This window comes from Saccostrea cucullata, unplaced genomic scaffold (genome assembly GCF_032062105.1).
Source record: "Saccostrea cucullata isolate Sc308-1 unplaced genomic scaffold, CSIRO_AGI_Scuc_v1 ctg13254, whole genome shotgun sequence".
NCBI lineage: Eukaryota > Metazoa > Mollusca > Bivalvia > Ostreida > Ostreidae > Saccostrea > Saccostrea cuccullata.
The window spans coordinates 1-18,105 of NW_026921046.1; the positions used below are offsets into that span (position 1 = coordinate 1).

The 18,105-nt window shown below is 33.8% G+C and overlaps 1 protein-coding gene across 1 annotated transcript; it reads right to left on the bottom strand.

The window, feature by feature from the left end:
* Positions 1 to 4,157: 4,157 nt before the first annotated feature.
* LOC134259054 (uncharacterized) lies at positions 4,158 to 13,697 on the bottom strand (the record flags this gene model as incomplete). The annotated part of the gene is made up of 2 exons (XM_062741652.1): positions 13,601 to 13,697; positions 4,158 to 4,434 (listed from the first exon to the last, which is right to left on the bottom strand). Coding segments are annotated over exons 1-2 (334 nt in total), but the record flags the coding sequence as incomplete, so codon positions are not given.
* Positions 13,698 to 18,105: the final 4,408 nt, after the last annotated feature.

Genomic DNA, 18,105 nt, shown 5'->3' on the forward strand with positions numbered 1-18,105 from the left:
TGGTTTTATACACACCCGGCTCAAGTCTGGTGCACAGAAATTTACACTTGATCCTGTGACCAATCATAGCTCATGTTACTAGCTACATAGGTATGTTTTACCATCCAGAAAATAACAAGTCATTTTAATAGGACCTCCTTACATATCTAGAGATATATAATTTTCTAAATTTAGAAAAAAAAATTTATGAGGATTTTATTTGTGAAATTGAAATTTTTCTGTCAACTTTAACTATACTTACTGTATCTAAGTTATACTGAAGAAATATTATTTTTAATTAATAGAATAAATGAAATACTTGTAAAGCAACATGCATTGAGTCTGACACAAAAATTTAGAACTGTTGAATTAGCAATACTAAATGAAATAAACTTTGGTAATCATGCAGAGATAACAAAGCTCACCTCAATGAATATTGTTTTAAGCATATGTTAAGTATGGCAAATCCTTAGTTGCACTATCCATTCAAGTTTGGGTCAGGTAAGTCTTAAAGTTATTGGAAATGAACCTGCTCTAAAAAAATTATTCTGATCATTCACCAGGAAAGTGAAGGACAGATTCAACATCTGAAGCAAGTCTGCTAGTATTCATCCATGCAAGTTTGGTTAAAGAAAGTCTAATACAAAATTGTAGTTTCTTTAGAAACTAATCTGCTGCAAATAACTTACTCATGTCACTTATAACTTATAAGTTGCTTAACATAAGGCTTACAGACAATATGGAATAAAAACTTGCTTCAAAAATGCTGAACAGGTCACTCATATGAATAATGTAGTTTAAATTCAGCACTGAAGCAAGCCTGGTACATCTAAGTTACATGTATATATGTATACATGTATCATCCATGCAGGTTTTGTTAATATAGCTGCCTTATAGTTACTTGGAAACGAGACCGGCTACAAAGACTTAAACCTGGTTGCTCATCTGGAAAATTATCAAAGTTGTAGCATCTGAAACCTTAACTGGTACAATGACAAAACCTAGCTTCTCTGTAGAATACTGTAATCAGGGAAATTTTCACCCTAGTTTTATTTTCGCCCCTTTCGCCCTACCCTCATTTGGTCGAATTTTAAACGGGGCAATTTCAAAGAATACAGCATAATTTCTTAAATAAAACTATTAGTGGGCAAATTTAAAACGGCAAAATTGTTTGCATGTGTGAAAGAGCGAAAATTACTTGGGGCAAAAATAACATTGTATACAGTATAGGACACATAAATTAAGTGCTTGAAAAGAAATTTGCAACACAATGCTTAATCTGGGATGCCATCAGTATAACTTTGCTTCCTCCAATTTCATTGAGGTGAACAAAAAAATGTAACCTGTGATAATATGAAACAAATAAACCACATGCTCAGATGAACATAGTTTCTAATTTGGCTATTTGATTTCGATAATTTGACAAAGTCTTTGTACTATCAGCTTATTAAAACAGTGTTCAGATATATGAAGTATACATAATAAAAATCCCACTGTGGGACTTGGAGACAGGTCCTTCAGATGAAACTGTATAATCTGATTGAGGTCCCATGTAGCAGAAGGTACTGACACAGAAGAAGATTCTTCACTGCTCAATGGCCCAAGTGCCAAGTAGAGGACAAAAGTTGCAGATCTCCATCTGCAAGTGCTTTGTTATCTATTGGAGTGAAAATTCTCAAGAGAGATGTTAAACAATTAACAAACAAATATAAATGATACAAATGGTGTTTATGTTGGTCTAATACATATTGTATAAAAAAGAAATGCTATAAAATTTTTAATTGGACAGTTCTATTTCCAATACAATTGGTCACATTGGGCAGAATTTAATAGACAGAATTCAAGCACTGGGACTCAAAGCTTATACACATAATTTTAGGCAACATTTTAGATTGCTAAGCATTCTATCTTAAAACTTTCCTGCATTTTGTATATTATTGGTCTTATCAAAAGATATTTTTCAAAGAAAACAGTGACATCCAATGTAGATCCACTACCTGATGTATATATCCTTCCACAATATTTTCTGAAATAGTTTAATTAACGGTAATATGGTCTTTGTAAATAAATTTATTCATTAGAAAACAGACAAAATTTGATCAGAGGTTTTTTTCCAACAGTTTTTTTAAAACCATCAGCTTCAAACAAATTTTCTTACTTTAATGAGGTTTTTAATAAGCTGTTTCCTTGCTGAAATTTATTTTTTCATATGAAGAATTATTCATTAGTGAACACTGCAGTGTATGAAAAACTTAAGAATATCAGGCCATTTTTCAAAAATTGTTTGTTTGCCATCTCCCAATTGATTAACTCAAAACAACCCAGTAACACATATATTCCATATAGGTTAAAAGGCTGCAGCCTACACATCATTTTCTAAATTAAGGTGTACAAATAATATATAAATATATAACTCTGAAATATAAATTGACAGAGTTAATAATCAAAGTTACTTTAAAAATAGGTCTTGCCTTTTAAATTTTATTTCATTCCACTTAATCTGACCGTTTGATTCCGATTTTTTGCTTCAAGGCAAGATTTCAAAACTTACTATGAAGTATAATTATAACAGAAAATATATTTTTTTAAAAATTAGTTACGTTTACTTATGAATAGGACAACAAACAACACATTGAAGGCATAGGTGATCATGTCATGCAATGATATAAAGTGTTAAGTACTATATCATCTTTAGTGTATAAACTTACCATATTATTTGCTACTACAGGTACTAAACAAGGTTCAACTGTACGCTGGTAAAATTTGTCTATTTTGCCAGTGGTTATATATATTCTCAAAACTAAAAGTATGGTAAGATTAAATTTATCATAATCACTGTTTGGAGAAATAACAATTTGGTTGTCTTAAAATTGCCTAATACAAAAAAAAATTGAAAAAATACAAATTTTCCTACAAAACAACAATTAATTTTTTTATGTGGTTTTACAACAAGAATTTATATACACATATATACTTTCAAATATATTTGTTTTTAGAATCTTTTTATCATAAATGATTTCGTATCTAATTTTCTAATTTTTCTTGAGGAGGCCCCCCAAACCCCCGCCAACGGGCGACCCCTCCCGTACCTACCCCCATTCGGCGCTTTGTGCCTCACGTGAATCTCCGATTCACAATAGCCTACACATGAACAGAAAGGAATATACGCCTCTGCAACCCAATTGAAAACATTTTTTTAAGTCTCATGGAAGCAGTTTCTTTAATTCAATACTTCTGTATTTATTAAAGCCTCACTTTTGCAGGAAATTTTGAATAAAATAAAAGATGTTTGCAAAATTAAAATTTTCAAAGTCCAACTGGTATATGATTGTCAAATATTGCTCTTTCATACCCAAACCAGAATTTGACCTCTATATTCTTAACATATAAATCTATATTTGCAAACCTTCTGCTGTCTCCCAATATGAACCTGAAGACTTTCATTGCATTTACAGATCTATAAACGCAATAACCTCTGCTATGAGTGCAATTCCCTTTTCAGAACTGTGGTGACGACACAGCTTTTATCCAGATAGCTGTATAGTTGAGAGGCAAACATATAATTGAAAACAATGAGATGATTTATTTGAGAAAAGGTACATTAATCAGGTATACTGATTTTAATTTGTAGCCGTGTTTTTTTTTTTACTCGAGACAAGATCTGTGTCCTTATGTAAGCCATAATTTCCTCTCATATTCTTGACAACATCAAAGAATGCAAATTTAAGTAATAAACAACGATTATTCAGTAAACATAGCAAGTGAACAGCAATAGCTCTGCTGGCATGCTAGTGCACATCATGGAATATGCCAGCAGAGTAATTGCTATTTATAATGCCATGTTCTCTGAATAGCGTTTTTATTACTTGAGTATACCAAATTTCATTTCTGTTAGTGCAACCTCTACAAAGAAACTGACCAGAAACTGTTGGTGGACCGACCAATGGACAGTTGGCAGATAAGAATTTTGCCCTCTATTCTTCAAAAGCTAGGGGTCATAGGAATTTTTTACAACCTACCCTAATTTATATCCTGAGTTGGGAGACAGCAAGCAAACATTTCTTAAAAAATGCATGCAGGCCTAGTCACTTCAATGATCTAGGCAATTCAAATAATTGCTCTTTTGTAGTTGCTTTACTGTTATGAAATTAAAAATAAATAATATAAATACAACTCACTTGCATCCACCTTAACATAAAATCCAAAGTGCTTATGTTTGCCTTTTGATTTTTGTCTAAGTCTGCTTAGTGTTGTTCCTGACGGAATTTGTTCATACTTTCCATCCTTCAGGAGGACTGGATGCATACTAAACTTTGTCTTGAAAGAAGATGCTACGATTTGCATCCAGTCCTCCAAAGTTGATATACACTCCACTTTTATTTCCATTGCTGATGATCCGCTGAACATCCTCTGAATTCTGTGTTCTTCCTGGTCTAGGAATCTTACTTCCAATGTCTACATTAGGAATAATATGTTATTTTAGAACAATTACTATTAACTTTCAATTACAGTTAATAATTCATTGCACAGGAAGATTGTTCAAATTATAATATACAGCAGGGTAGAATGCAATGGACTTGCTGAAGTCAATTAGAAGTCCAAACCAAACTATTTTAAACTAGTGCTTATTGTAACGGGGACCGTTACAGATGTTCCCCAAACGCTCCCCAACTCCCTTTTGGTGCCATATTCCCTGTAATCTCTATTAAATAAGAAATACTATATGGAATTTAGACTTAATCAAAGTCTTCCCAGAAGAATACAAAATATATTTAAATTTAAGCATTGCACGCGTGTTCATGTGCATAACGACCATATTATCTTGTCTACACTATTTATATATTTAAATATACTTAATATCAAAGCATTTAATCCAAAAGTATTAAAAAATATACTCACTCGAGTGTATTTTTTATTTTACTCATTTCACGTGCACGCACGTGCAAGCACTTGCATGATGAATACACCTTCTTGTAGGAGTCCCTTATATTTATCTATGTTCTAAATCCCATCCTGTTTGGTTAAAAAACAAGGGAGTTATAGCCATTTGAAGTTTAAGCCAATCAAATTGCAGCACACATGCATGCGCGTGATATCATGAATTCTTATCTTTATCGTATTAAAGGATATCTTAATGAATGACTATATTTCAAAATTCCAAACATTTCGTCAAAAAACAAAGGAGATATAGCCATTTAAAGTTTCAACCAATCAGATTGCAGCACACGTGCATGCGCGTGATTTCATGACTTTCTTTCTATTTCATATTGTAGGATATCCTAATGCACGACTATGTTTTAAATCTCAAAGCATTTTGTCAAAAATCAAAGGATATATAGCCATTTAAAGTTTCAGCCAATCAGATTGCAGCACACGCGCATGCGCATGCTTTCATGAAAATTTTTATATATCATGCTGTAGATCTTCATAATGTAGGACTATGTTCAAAATTTCTAAAGATTATGACAAGAAACAAGAAAGATATTGAGACTTTAATTTCAGCCAATCAGAGCGAAGCTCACGTGCATGCGCGTGAGATCTTGCTATTTTGACCATGCCATCTTGTGTATACTACTAATGTATCCTTACGTTTTGAGTTTCAAAAAAATTCATTAGAAAAAAGAAAAGTTAAAGCAATATCCATTATATTGGTCATTTCACGTGTTGCACGTGCGCGCTCTTGCAAGCACGTGCGCGCAAAATGACCTTCGTTCGGCAAATCTACATAACATGTCTACTGACCCTAAAAACATTTTACCGTAGTCGGATGTGTAGTTTACAAGATCACTCGTGGACAAAATTTTCCCAGGAAGAAGAAAAATAATAATAACTAGATGAGATCTCGTTGCGAGCAACGAGTAGGTCTTCCGTTGAATTTATCGATAAGATGAGATGTGATTTTTACTGAGATATTCGTAATAAGGTAATGAAATTAAGTTTTCTATCATTAAATTTAATTTTTTCTGATTTATATCACAATTTTTTGAGCATCTTTAGTTCAGTATGGCTTATAATTAAACTATTCCTCCTTTTTGAGATGTAAAACATCCAAAATATAGAATTTTGACCCCTTGCGACCCCTTATTACGCAACAGCAACATGTAATCAAAATTTTATAAAACATTGTTGCAAAGCGTTACAATGAATATCTTTGCTTCAGTAATGTATTACAAAATATTTATCATTCATGAGCTAAAGATGAAAGACTTTAGGCCCCTCTGGGCCCCTAATTTGAGGATTCAGCCCCTTTTTCTTGATTGTAAATGAAAAGTCTTGTGAAATCAAAGACTTTTTGTTCAACATCTATTCAGGGATGTCTTTTCGTTGTGGAGATATGCTGAATGGAAATATTTAGGGGCTACCCCTCCAAGTCCTTAATGGGGCCGTTTTACAAAAATTTGAATTATGCATATTGTTTAAAACATTATTCTGACCATCTTTTGTTCAATATTGCTTATCAAAATATTCGCCCTTTTCGAGATATAAAACCTCAAAGATTTAGCATTCTGGCCCCTAGTGACCCCTAATTACGTAACCTATGACAAAAATTTTATAATATCTTGTTGCTAATCGTTACGATAAATACTTTTGCTTCAGTAATGCATAACAAAATATTGATCATTAGAGAGTTATAGAAAAAAGACTTTTGGCCCCTCTGAGCCCCTAATTTGAGGAGTCAGTCTCATTTTCTTGATATCAAATGAAAGGTTTTGCAATTTTGCACATTTTTTTCTTCAATATGCTTTAACAAATTATGAACAGGTACGAAGATATGAAACAAAATGTGTCAATTTTTGTGAGATGTTTCTGAGACATTTTTTCAGGCTCTACCAAGCTCCGGCGCCTTTTGCGCTAGAAAGATTTGGAGACCCAATTACAATTCACTAAACCATCGTTTACTTTCATTGAAAATCTTAAGTCAATATCTTAAGTCGTTTTGGAGGAGTTTCCTGGACAAGCCGACCCTCTGAAAATCAGAAAATCGTCCATATCTCACGACCGGAAGTGATGTCATCAATATAAAAAATTTCCAGTAAGGTTCAGATCAATATCTATTAGATCTGAAAGTTTCATTAAAATCGACCGAGCCGTTTCCGAGAACTCGCGTGCACAAAAATCGGTAAGAAAAAAATAATAATAATAGGGAAAAAGAAACCGAACGAAAACAATAAGGTCTTCCGTTGGAAACGGAAGACCTTAATTACAAAATGTGGCCTAGGTTCACGGCAAAATATGGCTACGGCAAAATAATTCCTGAATTTCCCCCTTCAATTCGAGCATTTCTGCATTGGACAGGTCTGATATTTGTTATGAGATTATAAACCATGTGTAAACTTTCTTAGTTTAGCGGAAACATGAACATTTTCGACGTGATGACTGTTTTGTTTATAGTAGCGATGAGGCCATGCGCAGCTGCTGGAGCGGATCCCAGGATTTATGAATGAAATAAAAAAGATGGAAATGCAGTTCGATTTCTTCTATATTATTTAATTCATATGCAAGTAATAGATATACAAGAAAACGCGAAATGCTAATAAATGCAGCTGACAATCTTTATTTTCTCAAGATAATTTTTTTTAAATAAAATAATTATTAATTCTACAGACAAAACATAGGGAGAATGAATGATAGGAAATTATCATATGACATTAGGGGTACTGATTTTTATGAATGAAACTTTTAAAATGTTACTTGTAAGTTGTAGATGTTATATCTGCGAAGGCTACCTGTCTGCGCACTTCCGGGGTGTTGGGGGGGGTCTGTCTTGAATATAGACTTGTAAATGACCATTATTTTGTAGAAAGAATTAAGCCTTATCATTTTCTTAACTTCCAGAAGAGTGTCTTGTTGCATAAATGTCAAGATCAGTTTATGTAGAATGGAAAACATTAAAGCCGAATTGGCATTCATTTCAATATGTGAGAAAGGTGGGGGATAGGTCTTTAACAGTACAATAAAATAAGAAATGGGGGGGGGGATAAGATGAAGACATTTAATATATTCTTTACACACTTTATTCACTAATATCCTGCCTCGATTGAACCAGGGAAGTTTTTCTTCAGGTTCTTTGGCCATCCCGAGAGAGACTTGACCCTGCAAACTTGTGTATCACACAATGTGTATTGAACGTCGCGAGGTCTATTTATGAGAGAATGAAATGAATATTTTATAGTGTTTAAGGAAACGTTAAACCTACGTTTGCGTAAATTTTAAGATATTTAATTTCTTCTTAATCAAATCAAGAAATCGATTATGCGTAAAATCAGCAAATAGGGGGCTTTACTTATGCCATGAATATCACAGAAAAAGATAGAAAGAAAGACAAAGAAATTTAAAAAAATCGACTTTTAATCCCCTTTTCTGTGACGACCGGAAGAATAAACGACGGAAAAAATGTTGTTCGACACATCTTCAAGTCATGATCTATGATATCTGATACAGTAAACTTTCATATCTTAAGCTGTTCTGGAGAAATGGACCGGACAAAGGTCATTTCCAAAATTTGGGCAATACGAAAATAGTAAGAATACTACTACTAAAATCGCCTTAAGTTCATATAATTTGTCATCAATGCTGAGAGTTTCATAAAAATCCATAAAAAGCGCATTTAAGAGAAATCGCCTGCACAAAATCGGTAAGAATAATAATAAGAAAAGTTGAAAAGAAACAACAGAATAATAAGAAGGTCTTCCGTTGAAACGGAAGACCTTAATTACAAAATGTCGCATAGGTTCACGGCAAAATATGGCCGATGCAAAATAATTCCTGAATTTTCCTCTTTAACTCGAGCATTCCTGCATTGGACAGGGCTGCTTTTTGTTATGAGATGATAAACCATGTGTTAACTTTCTTAGTTTAGCGGAATCATGAACATTTTCGGCGTGATGAATGAATTGTTTACAGTAGCGATGAGGCCACCGCGCAGCTGCGAGCGGATCCAAGGATTTATGAATGAATTAAAAAAGATGGAAATAGAGTTCGATTTCTTTTATTTTATTTAATGACATTATTCATATGCAAGTAAAAGATATACAAGAAAATGCGAGATGCTAATAAATGCAGCTGACAATCTTTATTTTCTCAAGATAAATTTTTTTTTTAATAAAATAATTATAAATTCTATAGACAAAACATAGGAAGAATGAATGATAGCAAATTATCAGATGACATTAGGGGAACTAATTTTTTTATGAATGAAACTTTTGAAACGTTACTTGTAAGTTGTATATGTTATATCTGCGAATTCTACCTGGCTGCGCGCTTCCGAGGGGGGGGGGGCTGTCTTGAATATAGACTTGTAAATTACCATTATTTTGTAGAAAGAATTAAGCTTTATCATTTTCTTAACTTCAAGAAGAGTGCCTTGTTATATAAATGTCAAGGTCATTTTTTGTAGAATGTAAAACATTAAAGCGGAATTAGCATTCATTTCAATAAGTTAGAAAGGTGGGGATAGGTTTTTTACAGTTAACAAAAAAATGGGGGGGGGGGGATAATAAGATGCACACACGTGATATATGTTTTCAACATTTTATTTGCTAACATCTCGTCTCTATTGAACCAGGGAAGGTTTTCTAAAGGTCCATTCCCCATCCCGGGGAAGACCGTACCTGCACATTGGTACAATGTGTATTACCTCTGGCGCAGTCTATTTATGAGAAAAAGAAATTAATATTTTTAAGTGTTTAAGGAAACGCTAAACCTACGTTTGCGAAAGTTCTAAGACATTCAAAGATATTTAATTCCTTCTTTATCAAATCAAGAAACTGGTTATACGTAAAATCAGCAAATAGGGGCCTTTACTTATGTCACGAATATCACAGAAAAAGATAGAAAGAAAGACAAAGAAATTTAAAAAATCGACTTTTAATACCCTTTTCTGTGACGACCGGAAGAATTGACGACGGAAAAAATGTTGTTCGACACATCTTCAAGTCCTGATCTATGATATCTGACACAGTAAACTTTCATATCTTAAGCTGTTCTGGAGAAATGGACCGGAGAAAGGTCATTCCCAAAAGTTGGTCAATACGAAAATAGTAAGAATACTAGAAAAGAAACTCGTTGCGAGCAACGAGAGGTCTTCCGTCCGATTCTGACCCCCCCCCCCCCTTTCGCAAAATCGAGCTGAAAAAGTGATAAAACTTTTTATGGAAACAAAGGAGATTGAACCCGGGTCGCCAGCATGGAAATATAAAGCGCTGTTACGCTATTGGGACCACATCTCTAAATCTACTTGTATATTACTTCTGAAACAATTCATCTGTCTTAGAATAATGAAAGGCGGTCACTATTCATAATTTTGCGTTAAACGCCACGAGTTAATCTTCGCGCCAAACTTGCTCAAGATGATCACATCGGAACTTGTAACTTGAGTTTTAACAGTAATTTTTAGGATAGATAATCTATTAGTGATGAACAGATGATACTGTTTTCTTTCCTTTATTCGATATGTATTCAACTTTTTATTCCATGCAAAACCATATACAAGCATGCCAATGTTATATATTTCTGCAGTATTGTCGCCATTTGTCTACTACTGAAGTCGGCCATGATACATTATTTCGTGCCAAACGTCACAAGTAGTTCTTCGCGCTATTCCTTTGGAATGTTTGATCTATTTAATGGATCTGATAGCTTCAATGAAAATTAGAAATGTATGTTCTTATAACCGGAATTTCGAGCGTAAGAAAGTATATTTATCACATGGTACAAATATAATATCGTAGACGGCCAAGTAACACTAAAGCTGTGAATTCGGTGAGATTTTCCACGAATTTTGTATCCTGTTTACCCCCAAAGTGGAGATGAGTTACACGTTCATGAAAAGACTGGAATGTTTCACTGAAAAAAAAATTTACTCGCCCTCCGACGGTCAAGGAATCTGATACTCTTCATGTTCAATAACTTGCATTTATTACAAGAATATTTATATTACCTTTAATAAACAATCTTTTTTAAAAAATGTTTTTCTTATTTTTGTCTTTTCTATTCATTTAATATGTCATAAGACTGCGAGGTAAAATAAACAGAAGTCAAGTAATACTTCAGAAACATAGTGAATATTAAGTCAGGCAAGTTTCTTGAAAAGCTATTACTTATAACCATGGTTTAGGATAAGTTTTCCCTGGTGCAAAACAAAAGACTGTATTCATCGTATTTCCACTTGTAGTCATGTTGTATTCTACTATGAGATGCAGACAAAAGCAATTTCAATAGAAGTTTGAGGAAACCTCATATAAAAACTATACTCAATGCAACGTAATTGCGATGTAGCAATCTAAAGAATCCTTTACATTTCATAAATCTTTTTTGTAGAAGTTTCGTTCATCTAAACGCTCAGCTGACCTTCTAGAACCCGACTTGCTTAATGGCGGAGTTTACGGAGACCGCCGCCATCTTGAACACGCTTCAGATTTTTAAATGCGAATATCTAGTGTGTGGATTGATCAATTCTTAAATAAATTATATATTTGGCCTTTCCAGTAGGATCTTAATTACCATTAATTATATCAAAGAAAAATATTGAAAAACAAAAAAAGTTGAAAAAGTGCACATTTTGAATTCATTTCCTGTAGCGACCGGAAGTACTGACGACGCAAACGAAGGCAAAATTGCACATCTATAACTCATGGTCTATCATCTCTAACAAGTCTCCAGTTAATATCTTGAGCCGTTTTCGAGAACATTCGAAGACAAAATTGCATTTTAAAATCAGGAAATTGCCCATAACTTGGCACTGGTAGCGAATTTTCCAACAAACGGAATTTTATATAAAATTCATATAATGACCTATAATTCCTGAAATTTTCATTGAAATCCACCGAATAGTTTACGAGAAATCGTCTGCACAAAATTTTGTCTAAAAAAAAAGAATAATAATAAGAAACAATAGAATAACTATAAGGTCTTCCGTGAAGACGGAAGACCTTAACTAGAGCCGAGCTCGTTGCAAAGCAACGAGTAGGTCTTCCGTTCGGTTTTGACCGGATGTGCCGGTAGTGACGTAAAAACAAAAGCAAGCAATGAGCTAAGTAGTCTCCAGTGACTTTATAATTTCAATTTTGCATTAAAACCTTCAAAATAAGCTATTTTTGGCTACTTCCGGTTTGACCGGAAGTGACGTCGACGGCCGGAAAATTAAAATTTAAGCTTCCAGTGACATATGTTACCCAAAAACCTGTCAAGAAGGGCAAAAATATGCAATTTTTGACTACTTCCGGTTTGACCGGAAGTGACGTCGCCGGACGTATTTTGACGACCTCATTAGATAGAGCTTGACATTTTGAACAACTTTGCTTCTTTAATGTATTACTAATTCTCAATACTTTTTGAGATATAAAGGAAAAACTTTCGGACCCTTTTGGCCCTTTATCATAGGGGCCAGCCCCTAATCGTTGATATTTTTCGAAAGATCGTGACATTCTCTACAAGTTTTGTTCTATATGTTTTTATAAAATGTTAACATGTAAAAAGATATTGCAGAAAAGGTGTCAAAAATTTCTAAATCCCTGATAGAACATTTTTCGAGCCATAGCGAGCGCCGACGTGCGGCACTTCCGGAGAAAAAGAGTGGTGTGTGACAAAAGAGCACACATTGCTCTATCATCGCTGAAAATCTTATGTTTCTGTCTAAAGGCATTTTAGAGAAAAATGATGGACAATGAGACCCCCTGAAAATCACTAAATCGCGGAAATCTCAAAACCGGAAGTGACGTCATTAAAACAAAAAATTATATATCAGCTTTGTTTGATGTTCTATCAGTCCTGAAAGTTTCATGAAAATCGAGCGAGCCGTTTTCGAGAAATCGCGTGCACAAAATCGGTAAGAAAAAAAAACAATAATAATAATAATAATAAAAATAGTGGAAAAGAAACCTAAGAATAACAAGAAGGTCTTCCGCTGAAGACGGAAGACCTTAATAATAAGAAACAGAGTAAAAACAATATGTTCCCCAACTTCGTTTGGGGAACATAATTAATTACAGTAAAACTCTGTTATAACAAAGTCACAGGGACCTATGAAATCACATCGCTCTATCTGTTAAATTAATTACAGTAAAACTCAGTTATAACAAAGTCACAGGGACCTATGAAATCACTTCGCTCTATCCTTAATTCGTTATATCCGTATAAGGAATTCATTTAATTTAATATATAGTTGGGGATCCAAAATAACTTTGCTATATCCGTAAATTCGCTATATCCGTGTTCATACTAAAGGAGTTTTATTGTAACTTTAACTTCTGAAATTTTATATATTATTTGAAGGAAAAGTGCTTGACCATGTAAAAGTTAACTAGATGCTTGTTTAAATGTTAATTTAGGATAACTGAAGTATTATCTGACTTAAATTAATTTTGTTTCTTTAAATCATTTTGAGCAGCACATCTTGCAGGCCAAGACACCCAAGGCTTAGAGAAGGTAGAGAGGTGGGCCAATGGGGAGTAGGGCTATACATGTACTTCAGTAACAAAACTAATAAGTAACTGTCAACACAGGAAACTTTGCCAAATATGATCCCCATGCTTAAGAGGCAATGCATATGTGGCAAAATTTCATATGAACTCACTTGTAATCAGCATTTCAAAAAAAATTATAATCTTGTTATTATTCTTACCTCCAGAGCTGTATCTGTATCTGTGTCTTTCTGGATGTTTCTTCGTTTGCAGCTCATTTTCTTCTGGCTCTCCAGAAATTTTTCTCTTAATTTTGCTATCAGTCCTATTTTAAAGATATCAAATAATTTATTTCAATGTAGATCAAATGTTTTTGATTATTTATTCATGCATACTCGTGAACAGAGTGATATCATTCTTACTGAAATACATAGCAATTTAAAATACTTACCGGTACTCTCATTGATCTTTGATGTAGATGAAGTCAAAGTTGCCTGGCTTCCTGAATCTGAGGGAAAAAGTATTAAGTTTAGTAGTTTATGTTTCTGAGGTCCTCCTGATTGAATGCTTCTCAATTAAGTTTAATACTATTAGCAGTTACCGGTAATCCACTTATCTTTATATTCAATACCTTTTGACTTCACATTGTTACCAGAGTCTCCAGATGTGTTGCCTTAAAAAATAACAGGGATTATGAGTACCATACTAGATATGCAATTTTAAATATGAATCAACAGTCCTTGCTTTACCTTATTTTTCAACCCTATTAGAATGGGAACAAAATGCCCATAGGTCACAATTCTCACCTGGGTAACTGTGGCCCTGCTGTTCACTCTTGAACCCAGATTGTCTCCCTTATTTGCCTACTGTGGCCCAACCTACCCAGGGGGGTCATCAATTTAACAATTTTTCATCTACACAGTCTGAATAACCCAGAATTATTCAAGTGTCTTAAATAATTATTTATTTCTAACATAATAATTATCTTTCCATAGATTGAGTTTTACCTTTGCTATACATACATTTCTTTTTTAATGGAACGCCGCAAGCCTGGCAGAATTTGGCCCCCTCCAACAACTCCTCCCCACACTCCATACAAAACATGATGCTGAAATAATAATGAGTAACCAGGAATTATCCAAAAGTAATGCTACAACTGCTTTCAAATATTTTACTATTAATGTCATCAATAAAATGTGACCTTGGAATTGGACAATTGGAAATATACAGCTTACGTCAAACTGTACCAAAATTGAAATTATTTGTCTTCTGGGTCAATCAGTAAGAATGTGCCTTCTAGCGTAGCTGAGTTGGATTGAAAATGAATTTCGATCTGCAATTTCAATCGGATGTTTTCCAAACGTCCGCGTCAAATTGTACCCTCCCATCTCTTTGTCTATCATTGAATGTTTTGATTGTAACAGATAGAAATGACGTAAGCTGTATATTTCCAATTTGCAAATAAAATGTTCCGCGGTCTTTGTAATTTTGGTGAGCACTCCTGAACGTTCGCTCCGTTGAACAGGCCTCTGGTCATAAGCAATGCTTCTGTGAAGTAGAAGATTCAAGTTTTTCGATAATAAAGATATGTACCAAACACAAGTTATACAATTTTTCTTCCAGTGACCTTAATTTGCACAGATGACCTTGGGTCCAGGTCATGGCAAACCCTTAGGTCATGAGGAATCTGTGTGAAATAAAACTCACCAAATTTATCAATAAGAAAGATAAAGACCCGACAGGAATTATGAAATTTTTCTTCCAGTGACCTTGATCTTCCTCAAATGACCTTGGTCAAGGTCATGGCATACCCTAAGGTCATGGGCAATCTTTGTGTGAAATGAGAACCTACCAAATTTATCTAAAATAAAGATAAGGACGGTACACAAATTATGAAATTTTTCTTCTAGTGACCTTTAACTTTCCCAAATGACCTTGGGTCAAGGTCATGACACACCCTTAGGTCATGGGCAATCTTTGTGTGGAGTAGTAGATTCTAATGTTTTCTCTGTAAGAAAGATATGGATCGGACACGTTTGCACAGACAGACAAACAAGCTGATTCCTAAACACCATTTGCGGGGGTATAACTACTAAATATTTTGGTCTTAGCCGCATTTAGATCTTTTGTAAAACGGGTCCCTGAAGCACACTGGTCTGAAAAGAAATCCTCACTCCCTATCTTCATTTTAGATATACAAGACATCTATTGAGTGCCATCCATTGGAAAAATTGCATAATTATGTGCACAAATCAAATGCACTGTAAGTTCCTCAATTTATTGCTGTTATGCTGGCATCTGAAAACCTAACTAATCTTGTCTGCCTATCATATTCTATTACTACTTCCACAACAAAACATTTCACCAAGCCTTAATCTTAATCCATTAAACAAAGTTATAATTTTTTTCAAAAAATTCTTTGTGCAAAGGGGAAAGAACCATGTATACATGCAGTGCGAGTGCATACTACACCATCAGTTTCAGAGAGCGGTGATATGGATTTAGAATTCACAGTGTGCTGATCCCGAAAATTAAATCACCTCGCATTTAATGCACAAATTAAACAGACATAATTATTAGTAATAAACAGTTGGGTATATAATAAATATAAGTACAAGTATAAACTAATGATTGTGGCAGACATGGATTACCTCAATGCAATGCCTATAATCTTCGACTGTCATAAACTAGAACTGTCCAAACGGGACAAAATACCCCCCGCTGGGTTTTTCAGAGGTACGTTTTTCCATAATAAAGATATGTATCAAACAAAAATTATGAATTTTTTCTTCCAGTGACCTTGAACTTCCCCAAATGACCCTTGGGTCATGGGCAATCTTTGTGTGAAATGAGGACCTACCAAGTTTATCCATAACAAAGATATGGATCGGACAGGAATTATGAAATTTTTCTTCCAGTGACCTTGAACTTCCCCAAATGACCTTGGGTCAAGGTCATGACACAACCTTGGGTCATGGGCAATCTTTGTGTGAAATGAGAACCTACCAAGTTTATCCATAAGAAAGATATGGACCGGACACAAATTATAAAATTTTTCTTCCAGCGACCTTGAACTTCCCCAAATGACCTTGGATCAAAGTCATGACACACCCTTGGGTCATGGGCAATCTTAGTGTGGAGTAGTAGATTCTAATGTCCCTTTGTAAGAAAGATATGGACCGGACACAGTTGCACAGACAGACGGACAGCTAGACAGACGGACGGACAGACAGACGGACAAGGTGATTCTTATATACCCCCCAAACTTCGTTTGCGGGGGGTATAATAATGAATAGAATTGTTACCTTTGATGAACAAAAAAATACTTTTACTTAATTTAACAACCTTTTTATTCATGCACATTTTGTAAACTTAATTACTGGGTTTTAACAATTTTTTTGGCAAACAATTTGTCACTGAAGTCTAAGTACTTAAACATTAGGTTCCTTACAAAAAAATCAGGGTACAGTACCAGCCATTTGTAAAAGATAAAACAGGGAGATATATATATCCCATATGGGTAATAATCTCAATGACCTAATTATCACAATTTTTGTTCAAATGTCAGGAGGTATTTTAGCACGGCCATAGCGCTATACTTAAACATGTGCAAAATAAATCAGTCTACATCTATGATAGTCAGACAGAGGCAGGTAGAGTGATCCCTAACTGTTTCTCTGCTCTGTAGGCAGCACAAAAATTAATACATATATACACAAGTTTTTTCAAACTATGATATCATGGGTAAATGTACATGTAATTATTAACAAAATTTATATGTATCACTACTACTTTCTTTTATTATACAGTTGATATTGTGTTAGGTATGTAATAGTTTGCAACAAATTCATATACATGAGTCCATTTTGTATTCAGCGCATAATGATTCAGTCATAATTTATCCCTTTTTATCATCACTCTCAATAGCAAGTAAAAATGCATATTGAGGTTTCAATGTTTTTATAAAAAAAATTATATTAAGGTACTCCAATCCTCAGCCAGGAAGGATAACTCTTAGATTTGGAATCAAATTCACAAAGTCAAAAAAAATTAAGCTTGAAAATTGAACCTTCATTTAATGCCACAATTTTCATGTGATCCATTAAGTTCTTTGAAGTTCTCATAAAGGTCTTACAAAAAATCCAAATTTTTATCCCATAATCGAGTTTTAAAATTACAATACATAATGAAAGAAATTAAGTAATTTTTATAATCTAATCATAAATATGAATCTTTATTAAAATGATTTGAAATAAGAAGCGAATTGTGGTGTTATGCAGTGAGAGGAAAGTGTTTATATACTATGCGTTGTAAAATGATTGAATTACTTCTTAGTAAATAGAAGAAACAATAGCATCTAATATGCATGACAATTTTGCAATTTCTTCAAAAGCCTGGGCACTTATGATTTTTAATTCTTAAATGTGTTTGTTGATCAAATGTGGATTGGAAAATTTATTATAGGTGTTTTTATTCAAATGAAAAAATTATTTCAGATTTTCATTGTCATATGATTACTTTAAACATGGAGTTTGAAGAATTCCTGGGTATGGAAACAAATAACTTTGAGAATTTAAATACATTTTTGAAAGCATTTCCAATTACTCAATGCCTGATTTGAAGAACCTGAGGATCTAAGTACCTTAACAAAATTTCCAAAGAAATGTGTAAAAAATTGTCAAATTTTGGGAGATAAGTGGAGACTTTGATTGAACTGCAATTATCA